The sequence below is a fragment of the Oncorhynchus clarkii genome, chromosome 2 (genome assembly GCF_045791955.1).
Source record: "Oncorhynchus clarkii lewisi isolate Uvic-CL-2024 chromosome 2, UVic_Ocla_1.0, whole genome shotgun sequence".
Lineage (NCBI taxonomy): Eukaryota > Metazoa > Chordata > Actinopteri > Salmoniformes > Salmonidae > Oncorhynchus > Oncorhynchus clarkii.
In genome coordinates, this window is record NC_092148.1 from 78,887,593 (window position 1) to 78,911,872 (window position 24,280).

General features: G+C 46.7%; 2 protein-coding genes across 9 annotated transcripts in view; one reads left to right on the forward strand and one right to left on the reverse strand.

Annotated features, from left to right (window-relative positions):
- The window catches only part of LOC139374408 (RAD51-associated protein 1-like), a 35,644-nt gene that overhangs the window by 5,752 nt on the left and 5,612 nt on the right, over positions 1-24,280 (reverse strand). Inside the window, exons 1-2 of one of the 2 annotated variants that reach the window (XM_071115463.1) lie at positions 332-540; positions 36-82 (exon numbers count right to left, since the gene is read on the reverse strand). In XM_071115463.1, coding sequence (XP_070971564.1) covers positions 36-82; positions 332-348 — 64 coding nt within the window. In that variant the 5' untranslated portion in view covers positions 349-540. Of the gene's footprint in view, positions 1-35; positions 83-331; positions 541-24,280 lie in introns of those variants that run through there. The other variant, XM_071115470.1, reaches the window with a different exon arrangement.
- On the forward strand, positions 59-24,125 carry LOC139374366 (FERRY endosomal RAB5 effector complex subunit 3-like). 7 transcript variants are annotated; one of them, XM_071115425.1, is made up of 14 exons: positions 768-856; positions 11,123-11,308; positions 11,442-11,587; positions 14,245-14,426; positions 14,551-14,650; positions 14,765-14,886; positions 15,375-15,481; positions 15,683-15,880; positions 16,205-16,330; positions 17,227-17,301; positions 17,489-17,691; positions 20,612-20,669; positions 20,758-20,825; positions 22,236-24,125. In XM_071115425.1, exons 2-14 carry the CDS (start codon positions 11,131-11,133, stop codon positions 22,326-22,328), a joined length of 1,656 nt encoding a protein of 551 aa, XP_070971526.1. In that variant the 5' UTR covers positions 768-856; positions 11,123-11,130; the 3' UTR covers positions 22,329-24,125. The 7 variants fall into 7 exon arrangements, with proteins under 7 accessions (XP_070971552.1, XP_070971537.1, XP_070971526.1 ...); XM_071115444.1 differs by having other exon boundaries at positions 771-856; positions 11,474-11,587; XM_071115407.1 differs by having other exon boundaries at positions 793-856; positions 14,551-14,886.

Consider the following 24,280-nt stretch of genomic DNA (forward strand, 5'->3'; position numbering starts at 1 on the left):
AGAATGTCCAAACAGTTGACATCATCATCACGTACCATCATCAAGCTCCATCAAGTCTGAGTAATTCAATTGGTTCTTGGCTCTTTTGACGAGAACAAATAGTCATCATTCATCACACTAAAACAAAACAGTTATCATGATCTTTGCAGCTACTGTCAGCCTGCTACCTGTAGATCAGTGGAGGCTGCTGAGGGGAGAACGGCTCATAATAATGGCTGGAACGAAGCGAATGGAATAATTCTGCTCCAGTCATTACCCTTGAGCCCGTCCTCCTCAATTAAGGTGCCACCAACCTCTTGTGCTGTAGATTAGTTTAACGAACGTTACACACCTTGTTGGTCGAGCCATAATATCGTATTCAGCCAGCTTTAGAAACCAAACGCTACTAGTAGCTAGTTACTTAATGACGTAAATTAAGTCTCTTAACAGTGTCCAAACTAGAAACAAAATAAAATACTGAATAACTTAGATAAACGACCACATTGAAATAAAACAGTACAATTTTGCATGTTGTTTATTTCAAGCTATCCCGCGACAAACTGAATCTTTCACATGTATATCTTGGGTTTCTATTTAGGGGATTCGTTCTGTGTAACTTTACATTGGCATAATGTTAAAATATGTATTATTAATTACTCAATACCATTATTCTACGAATAAAAATTTACAAATCCACATGCTTCCACTTTTCTGTCCTACGTGTAGATTGATTTGATGTATTACTGTTTTGAAAATAACATCTGACGAAAGTTGTATTTAAAAAGCACAGCTAACTCAGCTGTGTCCGTCAGCTGGTTGTCCAAACAAGGGAATGAACACGGTCGTCCTTTTACATCCACAAAATACGAATGTACAGGTAAAACTAGACTTCTACGATAATCTTTATTATTCTGAAGCAAATGTATCACGATTGCAGTATGACTAGTGTCAATATTGTTATTGGTTGCACTAAGTAAGCTAGGCAGCGACCACTGCAATGTTCGCTACCATTGCTAACAATGCTAAATAACCAGCGATTTAGCTAGTACGGCAGGCAGGGCTGCCTTCAACGAAAAACCGTAGGTTAGTGGAATGTTCAATTAAACCGAAACGGTGCTGTTCTGAACGATCAGGGATGTATTCATTAGTCTGATTCCATTGGAAAACGTTTGGTCTATTGCCAAACGTTTGGCAACAAATTGTTTACTCCAAACAGAAAACGTTTTGCAACGAAAACTATAGTTTATATTGGACAAATGTAGATTGGTCCCTCTCCGTTCCGTTTGCTTCCATTTGGTTCATATATTAAACTGTGAAAGGTTTCCGTTGCGAAACGTTTTGACACGGAATCCGACTAATGAACACACGCCGGTTGAAGAAGGCAGTCAAGCACAGCGACTTCCATTTAAACATGCCACCCATTGCTTCAAGCCACACCTACCAAATAGAGCAAACCATGAGGTTGGTGGGACCTTATATGAGTTGGATGGGCTCGTGGTAATGGCTGGAGTGGATGGTGGAATGGTATCAACTACATCAAACATGGCTGGTCCTGTATCCCATGTATATAGCCTCGCAATTGTTATTTTACTCCTGCTCTAATTATTCGTTACTTTATTTTTATTTTTTGGGGGGGTGGGGTATTTTTCTTAACTGCATCGTTGGTTAAGAGCTTGTGAGTAAGCATTTCACTGTAAGGTCTACCTACCTACTATGTATTTTTATTTTAATCCCAGCTCCCGTCCCCGCAGGAGGCCATTTGCCTTTTGGTAGGCCGTCATTGTAAATAAGAAATTGTTCTTAACTGACTTGCCTAGGAAAATAAAGGTTAAATAAAAAAATAAAAAAATCTGGTATACAGGATTCCATTGGATTGTTCCAACTCAAAAAGCTAAAGAAAAAGGATTAACGCTTGCTCCCGCTCCCTCCCCCACCTGTTCCCGCTCTCTGCTCCCCCCCCCTGTTCCCGCTCCCTCCCCCACCTGCTCCCGCTCCCTGCTCCCCCCCCTGTTCCCGCTCTCTGCTCCCCCCCTGCTCCCTCCCCCACCTGCTCCCGCTCCCTGCTCCCTCCCCCCTGCTCCCGCTCCCTGCTCCCTCCCCCCTGCTCCCGCTCCCCCCCTGTTCCCGCTCTCTGCTCCCCCCCTGTTCCCGCTCTCTGCTCCCCCCCTGTTCCCGCTCTCTGCTCCCCCCCCTGTTCCCGCTCTCTGATCCCCCCCCTGTTCCCGCTCTCTGCTCCCCCCCCTGTTCCCGCTCTCTGCTCCCCCCCCCTGTTCCCGCTCTCTGCTCCCCCCCCTGTTCCCGCTCTCTGCTCCCCCCCCTGTTCCCGCTCTCTGCTCCCCCCCCTGTTCCCGCTCTCTGCTCCCCCTCCCTGTTCCCGCTCTCTGCTCCCCCTCCCTGTTCCCGCTCTCTGCTCCCCCTCCCTGTTCCCGCTCTCTGCTCCCCCTCCCTGCTCCCCCCCTGTTCCCGCTCTCTGCACCCCCCCTGTTCCCGCTCTCTGCTCCCCCCCCCCTGTTCCCGCTCTCTGCTCCCCCCCCCCTGTTCCCGCTCTCTGCCCCCCCCCCCCCCCCTGTTCCCGCTCTCTGCTCCCCCCCTATTCCCGCTCTCTGCTCCCCCCCCCTGTTCCCGCTCTCTGCTCCCCCCCCCCCCCTGTTCCCGCTCTCTGCTCCCCCCCTGTTCCCGCTCTCTGCCCCCCCCCCCCCCCCCCCCCCTGTTCCCGCTCTCTGCTCCCCCCCTGTTCCCGCTCTCTGCTCCCCCCCCCCTGTTCCCGCTCTCTGCTCCCCCTCCCTGTTCAGGGGGGGAGCAGAGAGTGGGAACGGGGGGGAGCAGAGAGCGGGAACGGGGGGGGGGGGGGGGGAGAGCAGAGAGCGGGAACAGGGGGAGTGGGAACAGGGGAGCAGAGAGCGGGAACAGGGGGGGGGGGGGTAGCAGAGAGCGGGAACAGGGGGAGTGGGAACAGGGGGGGGGGGAGCAGAGAGCGGGAACGGGGGGGGGGGGTAGCAGAGAGCGGGAAGCAGAGAGCGGGAACAGAGGGGGGGGGGAGCAGAGAGCGGAAACAATCTCTGTGAGAGCGGGAACACCCCCCCTGTTCCCGCTCTCTGCTCCTCCCCCCTGTGCCCGCTCTCTGCTCCCCCCCCTGTTCCCGCTCTCTGCTCCTCCCCCCTGTGCCCGCTCTCTGCTCCCCACCCCCCCTGTTCCCGCTCTCTGCTCCCCCCCTGTTCCCGCTCTCTGCTCCCCCCCTGTTCCCGCTCTCTGCTCCCCCTCCCTGCTCCCCCCCGTTCCCGCTCTCTGCACCCCCCCTGTGCCCGCTTTCTGCTCCCCCCCTGTGCCCGCTCTCTGCTCCCCCCCCTGTTCCCGCTCTCTGCCCCCCCCCCTGTTCCCGCTCTCTTCCCCCCCCCCCTGTTCCCGCTCTCTGCTCCCCCCCCCTGTTCCCGCTCTCTGCTCCCCCCCCCTGTTCCCGCTCTCTGCTTTCCCCCCCCTGTTCCCGCTCTCTGCCCCCCCCCCCCCTGTTCCCCCCACCTTTCCCGCTCTCTGCTCCCCCCCCACCTTTCCCACTCTCTGCTCCCCCCCCCGTTCCCGCTCTCTGCTCCCCCCCCGTTCCCGCTCTCTGCTCCCCCCCGTTCCCGCTCTCTGCCCCCCCCCCCCCGTTCCCGCTCTCTGCTCCCCCCGTTCCCGCTCTGCCCCCCCCCCCCGTTCCCGCTCTCTGCTCCTGCCCCCCCCCCCCCCCCCCGTTCCCGCTCTCTGCCCCCCCCCCCCCGTTCCCGCTCTCTGCTCCCCCCCCCCCCGCTCCCGCTCTCTGCTCCCCCCCCCCGTTCCCGCTCTCTGCTCCCCCCCCCGTTCCCGCTCTCTCTCCCCCCCCCTCGTTCCCGCTCTCTCCCCCCCTCTGTTCCCGCTCTCTCTCCCCCCCCTCTGTTCCCGCTCTCTCTCCCCCCCCCTGTTCCCGCTCTCTCTCCCCCCCCCTGTTCCCGCTCTCTCTCCCCCCTGTTCCCGCTCTCTCCCCCCCCTCTGTTCCCGCTCTCTCTCCCCCCTGTTCCCGCTCTCTCTCCCCCCTGTTCCCGCTCTCTCTCCCCCCTGTTCCCGCTCTCTCCCCCCCCTCTGTTCCCGCTCTCTCTCCCCCCTGTTCCCGCTCTCTCTCCCCCCTGTTCCCGCTCTCTCTCCCCCCCCGCCCCCGCTCTCTCTCCCCCCCCGCCCTCCCGCTCTCTCTCCCCCCCCGCCCTCCCGCTCTCTCTCCCCCCCCGCCCTCCCGCTCTCTCTCCCCCCCCGCCCTCCCGCTCTCTCTCCCCCCCCGCCCTCCCGCTCTCTCTCCCCCCCCGCCCTCCCGCTCTCTCTCCCCCCCCGCCGTCCCGCTCTCTCTCCCCCCCCGCCCTCCCGCTCTCTCTCCCCCCCCGCCCTCCCGCTCTCTCTCCCCCCCCCCGCCCTCCCGCTCTCTCTCCCCCCCCCCGCCCTCCCGCTCTCTCTCCCCCCCCGCCCTCCCGCTCTCTCTCCCCCCCCGCCCTCCCGCTCTCTCTCCCCCCCCCCGCCCTCCCGCTCTCTCTCCCCCCCCCCGCCCTCCCGCTCTCTCTCCCCCCCCCCGCCCTCCCGCTCTCTCTCCCCCCCCCCGCCCTCCCGCTCTCTCTCCCCCCCCCCGCCCTCCCGCTCTCTCTCCCCCCCCCCCGCCCTCCCGCTCTCTCTCCCCCCCCCCGCCCTCCCGCTCTCTCTCCCCCCCCCCCGCCCTCCCGCTCTCTCTCCCCCCCCCCGCCCTCCCGCTCTCTCTCCCCCCCCCCGCCCTCCCGCTCTCTCTCCCCCCCCCGCCCTCCCGCTCTCTCTCCCCCCCCCCGCCCTCCCGCTCTCTCTCCCCCCCCCCGCCCTCCCGCTCTCTCTCCCCCCCCGCCCTCCCGCTCTCTCTCCCCCCCCCCGCCCTCCCGCTCTCTCCCCCCCCCCCGCCCTCCCGCTCTCTCTCCCCCCCCCCCGCCCTCCCGCTCTCTCTCCCCCCTCCCGCTCTCTCCCCCCCCCGCCCTCCCGCTCTCTCCCCCCCCCCGCCCTCCCGCTCTCTCCCCCCCCCCCGCCCTCCCGCTCTCTCCCCCCCCCCCCGCCCTCCCGCTCTCTCTCCCCCCTCCCGCTCTCTCTCCCCCCCCCCGCCCTCCCGCTCTCTCTCCCCCCCCCCGCCCTCCCGCTCTCTCTCCCCCCTGTTCCCGCTCTCTCTCCCCCCCGCCCTCCCGCTCTCTCTCCCCCCCCGCCCTCCCGCTCTCTCTCCCCCCCCGCCCTCCCGCTCTCTCTCCCCCCCCGCCGTCCCGCTCTCTCTCCCCCCCCGCCCTCCCGCTCTCTCTCCCCCCTCCCGCTCTCTCTCCCCCCCCCCCGCTCTCTCTCCCCCCCCGCCCTCCCGCTCTCTTCCCCCCCCGCCCTCCCGCTCTCTTCCCCCCCCCCGCCCTCCCGCTCTCTTCCCCCCCCCCGCCCTCCCGCTCTCTTCCCCCCCCCCGCCCTCCCGCTCTCTTCCCCCCCCCGCCCTCCCGCTCTCTTCCCCCCTCCGCCCTCCCGCTCTCTTCCCCCCCCCGCCCTCCCGCTCTCTTCCCCCCCCCGCCCTCCCGCTCTCTTCCCCCCCCCGCCCTCCCGCTCTCTTCCCCCCCGCCCTCCCGCTCTCTTCCCCCCCCCCGCCCTCCCGCTCTCTTCCCGCCCTCCCGCTCTCTTCCCGCCCTCCCGCTCTCTTCCCCCCCCCCGCCCTCCCGCTCTCTTCCCCCCCCCCCCCCGCCCTCCCGCTCTCTCTCCCCCCCCCCGCCCTCCCGCTCTCTCTCCCCCCCCCCGCCCTCCCGCTCTCTCTCCCCTCCCGCTCTCTCTCCCCCGCCCCCTGCTCCCGCTCTCTCCCCCCCTGCTCCCGCTCTCTCGCCCCCCTGCTCTCTCCCCCCCACGGACCACATGGCAATCCAACCCCAACAACCAGTATACAGTATCAGTTCTCTGTTTGACAAGTATTATGAAGCTGTGGCTTGGTGTATAGCTTCTCCATACCATGTAACATATTCCCTGTGAATCTGGTGTTTTTTTTCCTCCTGTTCAGATCTATTTTTAATTGAAGTCGCTTCCAGTATTTACCATAAAGTAGTGTGAAAATACCAGGTTTTGACCATTAGATGCCGCTGTTTATGCTATACCGCCACATTCGTTTATCCAGTCTCTTGTGTTTATTTAATACAGTACCAGTCAAAAGTTTGTACACACCTACTCATTCAATGGTTTTTGTTTATTTTGATAATTTTCTACATTGTAGAATAATAGTGAAGACATCAAAACTATGAAATAACACACATGGAATCATGTAGTCACCAAGAAAGTGGTAAACAAAACTGATCTCCTCATGTGTGGTTCCCACCATGAAGCACAGAGGAGGTGGTATGTGGGGGGGGGGGGGGGTGACACTGTCTGATTTATTTAGAATTCAATGCACGCTTAACCACCATGACTACCACAGCATTCTGCAGCGATACGCCAACCCATCTGGTTTGGGCTTAGTGGGACAATCATTTGTTTTTTAACAGGACAATGACCCAACACACCTCCAGGCTGTGTAAGGGCTATTTGACCAAGAAGGAGAGTGATGGCGTGCTGCATCAGATGACCTGGCCTCCACAATCGCCAGCCTCAACCCAATTGAGATGGTTTGGGATGAGTTGGACAGCAGAGTGAAGGAAAAGCAGCCAACAAGTGCTCAGCATATGTGGGAACTCTTTCAAGACTGTTGGAAAGTCAATCCTCATGAAGCTTGTTGAGAGAATGCCAAGAGTGTGCAAAGCTGTCATCAAGGCAAAGGGTGGCTACTTTGAAGAATCTCAAATAGAAAATATATTTTGATTTGTTTAAACACTTTTTTTGGTTACTACATTATTGCATATATGTTATTTCATAGTTTTGATGTTTTAACTATTATTCTACAATGAAGAAAAACCCAGGAATGTGTAGGTGTGTCCAAACTGTTGACTGTTGACTGTATATCACAACGTTTCCTTTGCAACTTTGGTTTGCTACCCAATAGATTTGTCTCATTATGAAAATAAATTGTGTGGTCATCCTAACAATTCAAGCCAGTCCTCCATGAAAGCAATTGTGTTTGTCATAATAGCAACCTAATGCTTCAACCCAACTCTGCTTGAATAGTCCAACAAGTGGCCACTCTCTGGGAGAGATATTTCAATGCAAGACTTTTCCTACAGACTTTGATGGAGAAATGGGCTAGGGACTAAAATGTTGTGACAACCCTAATAATATAATGAATTGCATGGCAGTCCTGTGTTTTTCAATACAATTATCAGGAAACAGCTCTATATGTAATGTGATTAGTGACATTTACTATTAAAACCAAACCAAAACCATTACAATTGCAAAACACTTTACAGTGTGTGGTTGGGACTTTTACTATTGAAGACCATTTGAGACCATAACATTGAAACCATTAGAACTACTGTAGCCTAATGGTTTGCTTGTTCACCAGGAATGGTCAAACAGTAACTAATCCAGACCTTTTTTTGAAGGGAATGAACCACACAAAGGGTATGTTACATGGACACAGATTAAGCGTAAAAGAAGGACAAACTGATTTGCTTTCATGGAGGACTGGCTTGAATTGTGAGGATGACCACTCACTTTATTTTCATCATGAGCCAAATCTATTGATTTTTCTACCCAAAGTTGCATAGAAAATGTTGTGATCTATGTGGTGTCTTCACTGCCATTGTTAACATGTCCCTGATTAAGTCTGTAATACCAACATGTATCAAGCAGACCACCACGCATGGCAAGCGGGACTGGAGTGCCAAGTCTAGGACAAAAAGTCTTCAACAGTTTTTACCCCCAAGCCATAAGACTCCTGAACAGGTAATCAAATGGGTACCTGGACTATTTGCATTGTGTGCCCCCCCTCCCCCAGCCCCTCTTTTTTTATGCTGTTGCTGCTCTCGGTTTATCATATATGCACAGTCACTTTAACTATACATTCATGTACATATGTACATACTTCCTCGACACCATTCTGTATACTTCTGGCCCTTCTTTGGACACTGTCTTAACCTCTCTAGGGTATGTGGGACGCTAGCGTCCCACTTGGCCAACATCCAGTGAGATTGCAGAGCGCCAAATTCAAATACAGAAATACTCATTATAAAATTTCAGAAAAGATACAACTATTTTACATGGGTTTAAAGATTAACTTCTTGTGAATCCAACCACTGTGTCAGATTTTAAAAATGCTTTATGGTGAAAGCATACCTTACAATTATTTGAGAACATAGCCCAGCAGACAAATCATTACAAACAGTAACCAGCCAAGTAGAAGAGTTACACAAGTCAGAAATACAGATAAAATTAATCACTTACCTTTGATGATCTTCATATGTTTGCACTCAGAAGACATTCATTTATTCAATAAATGTTCCTTTTGTTCGATAAAGTCTCTCTTTATATCCGAAAATCTCTGTTTTGTTCGTGCGTTTTCTTCAGTAATCCACAGGCTCAAACGCAGTCACAACAGGCAGACCAAAAAAATCCAAATTGTATCCGTAAAGTTCATAGAAACTTGTCAAACAATGTTTATATTCAATCATCAGGTTGTTTTTAGCCTAAATAATCGATAATATTTCAACCGGACAATAACGTCGTCAATATAAAAGGTAAACAAGAAAGGCACTCTCTCGGTCGTGCGCATGAAAAAGCTCTGTGACACGGCAGGGTCCACTCATTCCGACTGATCTTACTCCCTCATTTTTCAGAATACTAGCCTGAAACAATTTCTAAAGACTGTTGACATCTAGTGGAAGGCATAAGAACTTCAATTTGAGTCCTAAGTCAATGGATACTGTAATGGCATTGAATAGAGAAAAAAATAATAAAAGATCCTACTAAGGGATTTTTCTCAGGTTTTCGCCTGCCAAATCAGTTCTGTTATACTATTTTAACAGTTTTGGAAACTTGAGTGTTTTCTATAAAATCTACTAATTATATGCATATCCTATCTTCTGGGCCTGAGTAGAAGGCAGTTTAATTTGGGCATGCTTTTCATCCAAAATTCCAAATGCTGCCCCCTACCCTAGAGAAGTTAACAACCCTCCAGACAAGATTCAATGCCTTACAACTCTCCTTCCGTGGCCTCCAACTGCTCTTAAATACAAGTAAAACTAAATGCATGCTCTTCAACCGATCGCTGCCTGCACCTGCCCGCCCATCCAGCATCACTACCTTGGACGGTTCTGACTTAGAATATGTGGACAACTACAAATGCCTAGGTGTCTGGTTAGACTGTAAACTCTCCTTCCAGAACATCTTCAATCCAAAGTTTTAAATCTAGAATTGGCTTCCTATTTCGCAACAAAGTATCCTTCACTCATGCTGCCAAACATACCCTCGTAAAACTGACCATCCTACCGATCCCCGACTTTGGCGATGTCATTTACAAAATAGACTCCAATACCCTACTCAATAAATTGGATGCAGTCTATTACAGTGCCATCCGTTCTGTCACCAAACCCCCATATACTACCCACCACTGCGACCTGTACTCTGTCATTGGCTGGCCCTCGCTTCATACTCGTCGCCAAACCCACTGGCTCCATGTCATCTACAAGACCCTGCTAGGTCAAGTTCCCCCTTATCTCAGCTCGCTGGTCACCATAGCATCACCCACCTGTAGCACGCGCTCCAGCAGGTATATCTCTCTGGTCACCCCCAAAACCAATTCTTCCTTTGGCCGCCTCTCCTTCCAGTTCTCTGCTGCCAATGACTGGAACGAACTACAAAAATCTCTAACACTGGAAATACTTATCTCCCTAACTAGCTTTAAGCACCCGCTGTCAGAGCAGCTCACAGATTACTGCACCTGTACATAGCCCATCTATAATTTAGCCCAAACAACTACCTCTTCCCCTACTGTATTTATTTATTTTGCTCCTTTGCATTATTTCTCTACTTTGCACATTCTTCGACTTCAAATCTACCATTCCAGTGTTTTACTTGCTATATTGTATTTACTTCGCCACCATGGCTTTTTCTGCCTTTACCTCCTTTATCTCACCTCATTTGCTCACATTGTATATAGACTTATTTTTCTACTGTATTATTGACTGTATGTTTGTTTTACTCTGTGTTGTTGTATGTGTCAAACTGCTTTGCTTTATCTTGGCCAGGTCGCAATTGTAAACGAGAACTTGTTCTCAACTTGCCTACCTGGTTAAATAAAAGGTGAAAAAAAAAAAATTGGCCCGACCAACCAGTGCTCCCGCACATTGGCTAACCAGGCTATCTGCATTGTGTCCCACCACCCACCAACCCCTCTTTACGCTACTGCTACTCTCTGTTCATCATATATGCATAGTCACTAACCATATCTACATGTACATACTACCTCAATCAGCCTGACTAACCGGTGTCTGTGTATAGCCTCGCTACTGTTTTTCACTGTCTTTTTACTGTTGTTTTTATTTCTCTACCTACCTATTGTTTACCGAATACCTTTTTTGCACTATTTGTTAGAGCCTGTAAGTAAGCATTTCACTGTAAGGTCTACACCTGTTGTATTCGGTGCACGTGACAAATAAACTTTTATTTAATTTAATAACTACAAGAGACCAGCAAAATGGATGAAAGTGTGTCCGTATAGCAGCAACAGCGACATCTAGTGGTCAAAACCCAGTACTCTCACACTACTTTATGGTATATAATGCAAGCAACTTAAATTACTAATTTCTCTGAACAGGGGAAAAAACCATCACCAGATTCTGAGGGAATACATTACATGGTATGGAGAAGCAATACTTCAAGCCGCAACTTCATACTACTTGTCAAACAGAGAACTTCTACTGTATACTGGTTTGGGGAAGGATTGGCATGGGCTGTGGGGTCTCCGTGGGTGGCTTTTGACATTTTATTTTTATTCCTCGTGTCTTACTCATTGGTAGGAAAAAAGTTGGTCCAAATCGGATGTTGGGTACTATATTTATTGAATGTGATCTAAATACTATAAATTAAAATGGCCAATTTGGGTGCAATCAATTAGCTTAATTTGTCAGAGATTAAATTAAACTACAGAACAATCTGAGATGGTTGGTGTCATGGCTTACGGAAATGACTTGGAACGATTCGATTGCATTATCATTACTGTACAAGTAGTCAGTATTCTATCTGCTTTCAGCTGAGAAAATGAAGAAAAACAAGGGAAAGGTGAACACCACTGAGAAGGAGTTTGTGTTTGGGTTCAGGGCAGGGAGGAATGACTGTGTCCTCAAAGTACCTCTGCAATTCCCTGTCCAAGAAAATGTCAGTGACCTTCATGGACGACTTATGCTGCTGCACAAAATACCTTGCTTCGTTGAGAATGGTAATGGATTTCCAATAAACTAAATGTAATTCAATTCAAAACCAAGCACATTGATATATTCAACAACTTACAGTCTCTTTTATTCATCCACACATACCTTTTGGTACTACTACTTTGATGTATCTTGGTTTAGAACTGAGGAGCACACTGTCCATGTTTATTGAGAGCGAAACCATCCAGGACTATGACAGAGAAGCAGAGTTGGCCCTACAGAGACTGACAACAGGAGAGGTGGACATCAACCAGCTTACAAACACATGGGCCAAGACCTACTCAGAGGTAAAATCATTACTCAAAACCAAAGACCATGTTACAAGCATTTTTTTGTATAAACTTTCGCCCTAAAGCAGAATTTGGCCCGTGGGTGATTTTTATTTATGTTCAAAGTTGCTTAAGTCAGTTTTGCCCATTAACGTTCAATCGAACAGTAACTGAAAGTCTCAATGCCTGTCTGCCTGTTTTATATAGTAAGCCACGGCCACGTGACTCCCTGTCTGTAGGAGTGATCCGTTTTCGTGAACGGGATGTTGTACCTAACAATTTCACAACTACCTTATACACAAGTGTAAAGGAATGAATAGTATGTACATACAAATATATGATTGAGTGATGCTACAGAACGGCATTGGCAAGATGCAGTAGATGGTATCGAGTACAGTATATACATACAGTGGGGCAAAAAAGTATTTAGTCAGCCACCAATTGTGCAAGTTCTCCCACTTAAAAAGATGAGGCCTGTAATTTTCATCATAGGTACACTTCAACTATGACAGACAAAATTAGAAAAAAAAATCCAGAAAATCACATTGTAGGATTTTTAATGAATTTATTTGTAAATGATGGTGGAAAATAAGTATTTGGTCACCTACAAACAAGATTTCTGGCTCTCACAGACCTGTAACAACTTCTTTAAGAGGCTACTCTGTCCTCCACTCGTTACCTGTATTAATGGCACATGTTTGAACTTGTTATCAGTATAAAAGACACCTGTCCACAACCTCAAACAGTCACACTCCAAACTCCACTATGGCCAAGACCAAAGAGCTGTCAAAGGACACCAGAAACAAAATTGTAGACCTGCACCAGGCTGGGAAGACTGAATCTGCAATCGGTAAGCAGCTTGGTTTGAAGAAATCAACTGTGGGAGCAATTATTAGGAAATGGAAGACATACAAGACCACTGGTAATCTCCCTCGATCTGGGGCTCCACGCAAGATCTCACCCCGTGGGGTCAAAATTATCACAAGAACCACACGGGGGGACCTAGTGAATGTCCTGCAGAGAGCTGGGACCAAAGTAACAAAGCCTACCATCAGCAAGGGCATTGAAGATGAAACGTGGCTGGGTCTTTCAGCATGACAATGATCCCAAACACACCGCCCGGGCAACGAAAGAGTGGCTTCGTAAGAAGCATTAAGGTCCTGGAGTGGCCCAGCCAGTCTCCAGATCTCAACCCCATAGAAAATCTTTGGAGGGAGTTGAATGTCCATGTTGCCCAGCAACAGCCCCAAAACATCACTGCTCTAGAGGAGATCTGCATGTAGGAATGGGCCAAAATACCAGAAACAGTGTGTGAAAACCTTGTGAAGACCTACAGAAAACACTTGACCTCTGTCATTGCCAACAAAGGGTATATAACGTATTGAGAAACTTTTGTTATTGACCAAATACTTATTTTCCACCATAATTTGCAAATAAATTAATTACAAATCCTACAATGTGATTTTCTGGATTTTCTTTCTTCTCATTTTGTCTGTCATTGCTGAAGTGTACCTATGATGAAAATTACAGGCCTCTCATCTTTTTAAGTGGGAGAACTTGCACAATTGGCGGCTGACTAAATACTTTTTTGCCCCACTGTATATGTATGTATGCATTTCGCTACACCCGCAATAACATCTGCTAAGTATGTGTATGCAACCAATAACATTTGACTTATACAGTGTAACCTGTATTCTTATGCTATTGAAAAATCCAATTATCTCAAACGTTGAGGAAATTATCTTCAGTGTCTGAACTGTAGTCATAGATCATTATGTTGATACAGGAAGTCAGTAAGTCAGACAGTTGACTGCTCCTTAAGTTTGGAACAATGTATTAAACAATTTTTGCCAACAGTTGCCTGGAGTTGCCAAGTTGTAGTGTTTGACTTTGATAAGTTGCAGCTCATCGATTTTATACACTGCAGGGAATGTTGCAATTCCAGACCTGCATTATCTGTCTGACAGTCTGAAGTGTATATTGTATATCATTAAAACAGCTGTGGTCTGATGAGAGATATTAAGACATTATGGCTTTCAATTTAAATGGATCAAAAAGCAGAGACCCCTCGTGAAAAAATCCCGTTGAAACAGAATATCTTCCTTATTTTGTTTTTTAAGAAGGTCAACGAGATCATCTGCCTCATGCACTTCAAAGCTCTGGACTTTAAATTCTGCTGCCACTTGCTCAAGCACTTATAAAAAGAAAGAAGGCTGCCCCTCCTATAAAGCTCTGTTGGCTCACTGCTGTGGTGCATACAGGATTACCATTAACATTTTTCTGCACTAGCACAGAAGTACTCATAGACAATGTCCAGTGTATTTTAAGGAACTCCAAAGGTCTTTTAATGTCTCATGTTTGTTGCATAAAGATTCCCAGACATGTATTAATAGAGGAAGTTCATACTCTAAATACTATTCTATACATTCTAAATATGACAGAAGTATGAGGTCGCTCTCTTAGCTTTGCCTCTATTGGGTTTGTTTAGGAAAACCATATAATGCTTTTCAGTCAATAGTTGCCTGGGTCTTTCATTCTGTGCTGTGTCACTCACTTCTGCACTTCCTACAATGTCCTGTGATCTACTGAACAATGTCTTCCTGTGATTTTCCTTCGCTCTCAGAAGGTTACTCCCACACCAATGCCATTATTCTTGTTTGCTTGTTACTCTTTAGACTACACTGGAACATGCTCGTCCTGAGGAGCCCAGCTGGGATGAGGACTTTGCAGAGGTTTACCACGAGCTCATCCACTCCCCGGCCTCTGACACTCTGCTCAACCTGGAACACAACTACTTTGTCAGTGTCTCAGAGCTCATCAGTGAGAGAGACATGGAGCTGAAGAAGTTACAAGAGAGGTTGGTATGACCATAGAGATGAGTCCTCAAGTGCAAAGTAGCCAATTAAATCATCGTAATTGAAGTTAGTGTCATTATAACAAATGCCTAAAGTGTTTTGCATTGTTCCGTTTTCAACTCCCAGGCAGGCAACAGAGATGGACAAAGTCATGCAAGAACTGGGAAAGACCATGACTGACCAGGATGTAAATGCAGTTGCATCTCAACACTTCGATGCCCAGCAGGTAAGAGACAGAGCCAATCTGGTTGGCCATTTAAGCTACAAGCATTGTAATGCTCTATGTACAAAGATACACAGTCATAGAGATGTACGATTGGTGATTCTTCTGTCTGGTCAGGTGCTGGAGAACAAGTGGGCCAATGAACTGAAACAGGTGACTCATATTCAGAAGCAGGAGTATCAGGAGTGGGTGATCAAACTGCACCAGGACATGCAGAACCCCAATAACAGCACTATTAAGTAAGTGTGTGTGTGTGTGTGCGCTTGTGAATGCATGTGTGCAGAAATGTACTCAATTGTTTTCTAGGGGGATGTTCCTTAATCTCACTAATCTTCACCTTCTTATAGTGAAGCAAAATTGGTTAAATCAGATAATGAATAGACGAGTCATGTGCTTAAATGGGAAAGAAAGCCTGCAGAAACAGTTGAATGAAATTTGCACACACAGCAGCACTTTCAAGAGGCATTGAAATGGCATCCGAGCTCAAATGTTTTTTCCTTTGCTATATATGTCTTAATTATTTTTTATGTACAGTGTAGTTTGTCAGTCCCAATGTAATTCATCTGGGGTTGGTTTGTGTCCGTTCATCTTCCAGCCTGGTTCCAGATCTGTTTGTGCTGTCTTGCCAACTTCTATGCTCATTGGCGTGGGCAAGACAGCACAAACAGATCCGGGACAAGGCATCTTGTGAACTGTATCCTTTACAGTGTGATGTTGTATTTGTCAGTGAGGAGATCAAGGTGCAGCCGAGCCAGCTGACAGAGGAGTCTGAGCCTGGGGTCAGGCTGTATGAGGAGCAGCGACAGCTGGAGGAGAGCTTCACCATCCACTTAGGTACTATACTGTCTGTGTCCCCATGGAAACACTGCTGCCTGGTCCAACATGCCCATGATAAAAAATAAACCTTGATGACAGCGAATTAATTTACACTGAACTTCCTGACATCGTAAAATGTAAAGACATCCTGTACATTATATATTTTTGTGTTTGTTTCCGTATGTATTTTGACGGTGTTGTTGCTGTGGTGTTGTCCAGGTGCACAGCTGAAGACAATGCACAACCTGCGACTGGTGCGGGCGGACGTACTGGACTTCTGTAAGCACCGTCGCCATGGCAGCAGAGGGACCAAGCTGAGGCGGCTGCAGACTGCTCTGTCTCTCTACTCCTCGTCCCTGTGTGGCCTGGTATTGCTGGTGGACAACAGGGTCAACTCCTACAGTGGCATCAAGAGAGGTGAGAGGTCAAGGGCCAAATGTCAGGGGCCAACAAAGCAGGGGGACCACACTGTTAGACCCTGTTAGTTAAGTGAGAGGATGAAACACATTTATAATTGGAATAAATCAAATCTTATTGCCATGACCACATTCGAAGGTGTTTTTCTTTGGCTTTATGGTACCAGTGAGTTAAGTTTTAGCATGATTTAGCATGACAATAGCTCATAAAAGGTTTTGTCACAGTAAAAACATTCTCCAACCCCAAAACCTCCGTAACCATTGTGAGATTATAATGAATCAATGTAATGAATCCTGTCATCATGTGTTTATATGTTTTCCCCAGACTTTGCCACAGTATCTAAAGAGTGTACAGACTTCCACTTCCCTCGGCTGGAGGAGCAGCTGGAGGTTGTCCAGCAAGTGATGCTTTATGCCCGGTCTCAGACCAGCAAGCACAAAGACCAGCCTGGTGAGTCAGTCACACACACCAGCAGCCCACCACTGGCAAACAGTCAATCATACTTCTGAGAGTGTTTTTTAATCATTATACTGTGTATATCCAATAGCTGCAATGAGAAACTGCCAATTTTCCAACCATTCTCTATATAACTTGCAAATATGGCCTTGTGGTATCACAGTGAAAAAGTCTGAACAAAGATGCGTTAATTCACTTGTATTTCTTCCCCAGACTCGGACTTGAATTACATGATGATTGAGATGAGTGCTCTCTGTAAGAGGACTGGATAGACCGTGATAATGTAACTATGAAATACAGGTAACTGCCAAAATAAAGGTAACGCCAACATCGTTTCTTAATAGTAGTAGGGCGTTGAGCCACCAGAACAGCTTCAATGCGCCTTAACATAGAATCTACAAGTGTCTAACTCTATTAGACGGATGCGACACCCTTCTTCCACAAAAAATTCCATAATTTGGTGTTTTGAATTACTCAAGTGTTTCCTTAATTTTGGCAGTTATCTGTATACAAGGTACAGTTAGAACAATGTTAAAGATCCTGCTGGCCCAGTAAAGTAATGTTTGTTCAACGTTCGAGCAAGGGCAAAGTCAGTGGCCTGTTGGGGATTATGTCAGGACGGAAGGGACAATACTTTTGACATCATTGCCAACGTGTGTTGTCGGAAACCTCAGTCAAGATCCTTATTACAATGAATCCCCATTGAATGGTTGTTTAAGTGGAGAGATATCAGAAAGCTGAGTATAGAAACATTCCTCCTAGCTATCAGGCTTTATACGGATGGACCTATGACCTCTGTTGCTATTGTCATCTATTTCCTCAAAGGTTATCTTTGCACAAGTTTTACATACAGGAAATGCAGAAGTCATCTCTTGTTTTCCCATTGACAGAGGTTCCTAGGAATGGAAGTAGTTGTGAAGATAAGAACCAAAATGTGGAAAAGAATTCTTCCAATATCTTACCAGGTAAAGTTGACTGAATATGTGGTTTTATCTTGGCCTAAGTCTTTAAGGGGCAAATCCTAACTTTGTGCATTGATGTCAATGGGAGACTAGGTGAACATTTGGCTTAAGTGGAAGAAAGGATTCACTCCTAAATGAAACCAACCTTAAGTCATTTCTAAACTTTATCTTCTTCTATCATCCTCTCCAGGTGAATTCTACATCTCCCGCCACTCCAACCTGTCTGAGGTCCACATAGTGTTCCACCTGTGTGTGGATGACAATGTCCGCTCAGGTAACATTACGGCCCGGGAACCTGCCATCATGGGCCTGCGCAACATCCTCAAGGTCTGCTGCACGCATGATGTCACCAACATCACCATCCCTCTGCTACTGGTCCACGACATGTCAGAGGTGAGAGAGAGCCTTATGTTATATGTGTAAAAGCAGAAGGTAATATATATACCTCGAGGTCCCAGAAGTCAGATTCATAATTCATGTACAACAGTACATTATTTACAGGTGAGAGATGACAGTTAGTTATACATATGCTATGCTGTATGTGTAATTGGTTCAGGGCTCGACATTAATGCTTCTCCGCTTGCCCAGGGCAAGTAAAACAAATTGTCGGACAAGCAGATTATAGGTTTAAGTTGTCTGACTTGACAAAAACATCTAAATATCAAACAATTAGGCTACTCTGATCAGAATTTGATCAAAGTCTCCTGCGATGTGTTGCGCACTGTCCTCCCAATCTCTGCAGAGCGCATTGGAGTATAATTATTGGAGGCTCGCTTTGACAGGCATGATCGGTCTTTCAATTATGCAGTCGCGAGATGTGTTTTTGAGATAATGGAAAGCGAAAGGGGGATACCTAATCAGTTGTAAAACAATGCATTCAACTGAAATGTGTCTTCAGAGAGGTGTGGGGGGCTACCTTAATCGACATCCACATCATCGGCGCCCGGGGAACAGTAAGTTAACTGCCTTGCTCAGCGGCAGAACGACAGATTGTTACCTCGCCAGCTCGGGATTCGATTCAGCAACCTTTCTGTTATTGGCCCAATGCTCCTACCCGCCAGGCTACCTGCCGCACAGTGTGCACATTAATTGCTAGATAGTGACTTATTTGCCCAGTTATAGCACATTTTTGGTCAGCAATGAAAATCCTGGAAAGGTCAGGGTGTGTGCATCACCTGCATGTGTTCCAGTGCGAGTGGGCTATTTCCAGAGGAGAGAGAGAGAGAAAGACATTGCGCAGCAGGTAAAACTAGATAACCAGCCAAACTACACTATATTTTGAATGGCTAGTTAACTTACCATGTATTAATGTCATTGTCATGTCCGATGTCCTAAAATAACTTTCCACCGGCAAAGTATAACCGCCAATGATACGGGTGTGCAAATGCTGCATACTCCGGCTGTAAAACTGTCACTCAAACACTCAAAATTGTCTGAGAAATAATTCTGACACCGTTGGAAAGGAAGGATTCCCCTCTACTCAATACTGGTCAGGTAATTTTGACAAAGTAAAAAAATATTCTTATAATAGCCTAATTGACAAGTAACTCCTATGCTGTCAAGATCTCCCCTGAACACGGAATATTGTTGCCTTACATAAACATGTCTTTGTTAGCAACCTTGCCCATCTTAGCCATTTGATCACTGTTTCATTGGTTGTAATTGTAATGTTGCAGGGTGGCCAACCATCCTCCAGGAGAGCTACTGGGTGTGCAGGATTTTGCTCCAGCCCTGCATGAACACACCACATTGTAAAGAAAAATCAGCTGCTCAACAGGACCTTGATAAGCTGACTGGTGTGTTTGCGCAGGGTTGTATCAAAAGCCTGCATACCCAGTAGCTCTTTGGATGGAGGGTTGACGGACCACATGTGTTTTATACAGTAACCTATAAATGCAGTATTTTACCTTGTTGTGGGTTAAGTACCTTGCTTAAGGTTACAACGGCAGGAGATATAATGCACTGGATCAGAGACCAGGAGTGTTTCATTGTCAATACCAGTGATAATAATGAATGTATTTTATGAAGTGGCTCCTTGCATCATACAACACCATTTTCAGTCATGGTTTTGGCAATGGTGAGGTTTTGTAGAAGAAAATGGGTGTGCGAAAATATTTGATTACTTATTATCTAACTGTACAGTCAGTTATCACAAGCTCTAAAAAAATAAATATCAATGTAGCCTGAATTATGAGAAATGATTGAATCACCCAATTTTATATTTAACTTTATGGTGTATGATTCAGTTGTTTTGTGAGTAAACCCAGTGAACTGAACTGACCACTCGTCATTCCATGGTTAGATGATTAGTAGAGAAAGGAGAAATGGATGAAAAATGGACTGACGAAGAAGGAGAGGAGGAGTAATGAATGTGTCCTATTTCCTGCCTTAGGAACTGATTTGTCTTTGAGTGCTGCTATGCCCCTCATGCCCTTCAGTTAAACAGTTGTGTGTTCGTCAGTCTATTGTCCTCATCCCCAGTGTCATCCTGACATGTTCCTACCCTGTCCCACGGCACATTCACAAGCCTTTGATACTGTTTCCCTTAATGACCTCCTCCTCCACATCTCTCTACTTGTTCATTCAGTACAACCCAAGCAGTGCTCTTAGCATTTTCTCCATTCAGGAGTAGAGGAGGAGGGAAAAGTGGAGAGTCTTGAACTGTTGTGTTTACTCAAACTCTGAGTATACAGCGCACGGTACACACAGGGTGGGGGGACAGCGGTAGCATTGATAGACAGCAGCACTCCTGAGTCCACATGGAGGCATCCAGAATTGAAAAACAACCATTACTCAACAAGCTGCTACCTGATGTAGAGTAGACCTCCTCACAGCAGTCTAGAGAGGGCTCTGTCCTTATCATGCCACAACATGCCTGATGAAACGTCTTCTCTCAAGTCAAAGCAGGAGCTCGCTCACAAATGTACTCTGTGTGGTGTTCTCGCTTCCTAAGCTGCAGGAACCAAAGAAACGTAATTATCTGTAATTTTATCATTTAAAAGCATTTCTGTCTGGAGTCTTCTTTTCCAGTGCTTTTTCCTACTGATGGATTGTACTTTTGCCCAACTCAGGCCTATATACAGTAGCATAATGACCAGCATAGTTGGTCAAAGGAGCCATAGAAGGCAATGAGCTGTACACCCACAGATGTCTTTCAAGGAACATTACTTTTATTCTCTATGAAAAGCTGTTGTTTGACAATGTCAGGAAGGCAGAAGAGAAGGGAACAGTGAGGGGATGACAGAGGATAGAAGGCTCATCATGTTCCACCATCCTGTGGCCCGACTGACTCCTTTTATTCTCTCCCCTGCAGGAGATGACTATCCCATGGTGCCTGAGGCGGGCTGAGCTGGTCTTCAAATGTGTCAAAGGTGAGAGAGTAAGATGTACCAGTGTCATTTTCCCCTCTTGTGTTACCTCTGAGACCTCTGTCCTAACTTAAGATGTTTCCCTCTACAGGTTTCATGATGGAGATGGCATCGTGGGATGGGGGGATCTCACGGACAGTCCAGTTTCTAGTTCCACAGGTAAGAAAACAGGTCTGGCTGGCTGCTGCTGATCTGGTCAGAACCTAATTGACTCACACATAGTATGCATTGTATTGCGGAATATATATTTTTAGAGACATTATTTAGGTTTAGAACTGTATCACTACAGTTGAATGTACATAACCAGACAGGTTAGATGTCTCTGACAAGGACTCAGAAAACAACACCAAAGCATTGTCGGTATTCACTATTCAGGGCTGATTAGTCTTTGACACCACTCATATAACTAGTATTATAGGTTGATTAAGTGTTGCCTGCCAAATGTGATTTAGTGGAGCCCCAGAATGAACCCTATTTGAAGCAAAAACAAGTACTTGAGGAGAAGATTCTGATCATTTCTTTCGGAACAGGAAGTTAAACACACTTTGGAGTTGGAGCTATTGCTTGTCCCAGCCATTCAGCATCCAACAATAGTACCCCTGTACAGTATGTCTCACAAAGGCACAGCTGGTCTTGTGTACTCTCCAAATACACTTCGGAGTGTACACAGTGTACCTACATTCAATTTACCATTACAAAAAAAGATTCCCGGAAGCTCAACATAAAACATATGTAACTTGGTCTGTCTATAGTGTCACTGTGTGATAAATGTTATGACATTAATTATAATAATAATAATAATAAGTTTTTTAGGTCAAATAATATTATTCTGACTGCTCCTATATGTATTATTTTGTAAATACATTCTGGTAATAGTTCAGTAAAGTTTAAAAGCAACGTACTGGCCGTCTACATCTCACCGAGAAATTATATTCTGGAGCGCTCTTATTTCTCAATAAAAGCATCCCCCTTCATTAATATGGCTCTGTTACAGGTTAGTTATACAAGTCTTTGGTTACAGGCATGGGTGAAATTGTGTCCCTGTAGAGAGGGTCACCTATAGTATGATTATATGTTGACAGTCTCGGGATAAAACCAGCATCAAAGACCCCTAACAGCATTTACGGCTGCCAGATTTACGCTCCAACACTAAAACAGCTTTGTTGTACACCTCAAACAGACACGTAGGTCTAAATACACAAGCAGTAGACGAGTTGTGAGGGGAGACATTAATACTTAAAATGCTTATTTGAAGGCCATGCTACCTATTAAAGGGACAGCTGTCAGAGAGCGCATAATTTCAGCATCTTGACTGGTCCCAAGGGAAATGGGACATTGAGCTAAATGTCCCTGCTTAGGTGGTCGTTAACACTTACTGTTGTACAAGCAAAACAATGTATGTTGTGAATTTGAATGTTAAGAATTTCCCCCTAATAGATGTCTTGCATGTTAGTAGTTTGTGTCTTTGTCTGTGTAGGCTACTCTCTTGGAAAGCGGCTGTTCCATATGTTCATCCGTTCCAATGTGCATTAAACATTGATATCTACTTTGTCTGTGTTTTATTGACAGAGTATCTCTGAGGAGATGTTCTACCAGTTGAGCAACATGCTGCCTCAGATCTTCCGTGTCTCGTCCACCCTCACACTCACCTCCAAACGCTGACGGAGACACAGGGCCAATAATGGAGGCTTGGCAACTGTCAACATCATGCTGTTTTTGACAGATTCTACGGCCTCTTCCTCATCATGCTATAGCAATTAGCATTTTAGTTAAGTCACAGTTGAGTCTACCATCATGAAAATAAACTAACCAAATGAGTGACTGTACTCTCAGATTGTTACAGCACTCCAGTCAAAAGTATGAGATTCAGTGCTTTTGTATTGCAATGATTTTACAATATAGAGAGGGGCCTCAAGAGTTTTGATAATTAAGTTCCCTCTAACCTATTTAAATAGTTGCATTTTAGAGGTTAGTGTGATGGATGACTGTCAATTGATTTAGCGATGCCTGCATAATTGGCATCATCTTAGGGCAAGGTGACATCATCTTGGCCCATCTTCCCAAAAAAGATGGATTGTGTTGTTGCCGAGGCAAGCATTATGCAGGTGTGTGTGTGTGTGTGTGTGTGTGTGTGTGTACTGCATTGCAGTGAATCATAGTGAACTTTTTGTCATCTCACTCCACCCCAGTAACAGCAGAGGGCACTGTTCTCAGAGATAAAGAAGCACTCTGATAGATGATGTTTTATCTACTCCGTGCCAAAACATTGATTTAAACATTTACTATGAGACACAGAAAGTTTGTTTCTTATGTTGTTGCAGCCTAAACTCTATAGCCCATACCCCTGAATGTTTGCCCAACACATTTTCAGCACTTCTCAACTCATTTTTGATGTGGCATTCCAATTGACTGATCACAACTTACTGTGCACTGATCATAATGTACTGTTTACACACATCTTTACTATATGTTTTTAGTCGAAATGTATGTAAAAAGTGTTTAAACAATGTGACTATATCCTAAATCTTCTCTTTGTGAAATAATGTTTCAGATTTTACATTTGTTAGTTTTTTTACTGGGCTTGTAAACATTGGAGTATAGCCTACCCCATATTGCAGTTTGTGCACAATTTAATTTACTGTTTGAGTAGTCCACGATCGACTAATCTACCTGAAACGAATATGACATGGTAATTACATTCTTCCATGTCTGTTTTGAAGTAAGTCATTTTAGTTGGATGAAATAATTGATGCTTGTCAGAGGTTTGCCTGCTATGATGAACAGCAATAGTATTAAGATGATTAAACAGATCAAGTGCACCATCAAAAGTGTCAAGTGAAAAACAGATGGCTGTGGCCATTCTCCTCAGAGCTCCCAAGTCGGTGTCGTGTTAACCTGCTGTACTGTTTATACCGTACTGCAGTGGTGAGAACCTGCAAAACCCTACGGAAATGTGTGGCATTCTTGGCATTGGTCTCGGTGGCCTTAAGTATTGGGTTCCCTGGGGCAGAGGGACCATGGTGCCGACTCGGCAGCATCATTCCCCGGCCGGACCCCGTGCCTGTCCCCTCTCCCTAGTGTTGTGTGCAGCAAGGCAGCCTGGCCATCAGAGCAACACACACACACACACACTCACAGGTCCTTTGACGAGGACAGCCAATCCCTGGAACAGCCCTAGGGGGCTGATTGGCTGATCAGGTTCCTGGGTTCAGGTACATACAACAGTGAAACCTACAGTACAGGGCCCTATTCAATCAAAGCTGCAAATAATTGTTTCCGAAGACATGATTCCTCTTGCACAGCAAGAAATGCATGAATCTGAGATTATTTAAGTTTCACACTGTTGATTGATGGGAAAGTGGGGCTTCTTCTCTACCAAGCAGGATTCATATTTAACTCCTGAGAATGAACTTGTACTGTATCTTGAGCTTATATCTTTATTAAAACAATTTAATAACTGCTTTGTTATTGTGTAGAAATTGAGTTGAGGGGTTATTGTTAGTACAAGTTGAATAAGGATCATTCAACAATGTGTTAATACAATGTTATTCCTATTGAATTACTACACAGACACGAGCTACTCAGTGAAGTTGTACCCCCTCTGAATAGCACAA

Excerpts from the sequence above, each read along its gene's own strand:
- LOC139374366 (XM_071115407.1), top strand. The coding sequence starts at position 11,131 with ATGAAGAAAAACAAGGGAAAGGTGAACACCACTGAGAAGGAGTTTGTG. Across the intron at positions 14,427-14,550 it reads CTGAAGAAGTTACAAGAGAG|GCAGGCAACAGAGATGGACA; the intron begins GTTGGTATGACC and ends TTCAACTCCCAG. Across the intron at positions 20,670-20,757 it reads GGTCTTCAAATGTGTCAAAG|GTTTCATGATGGAGATGGCA; the intron begins GTGAGAGAGTAA and ends TTCCCTCTACAG.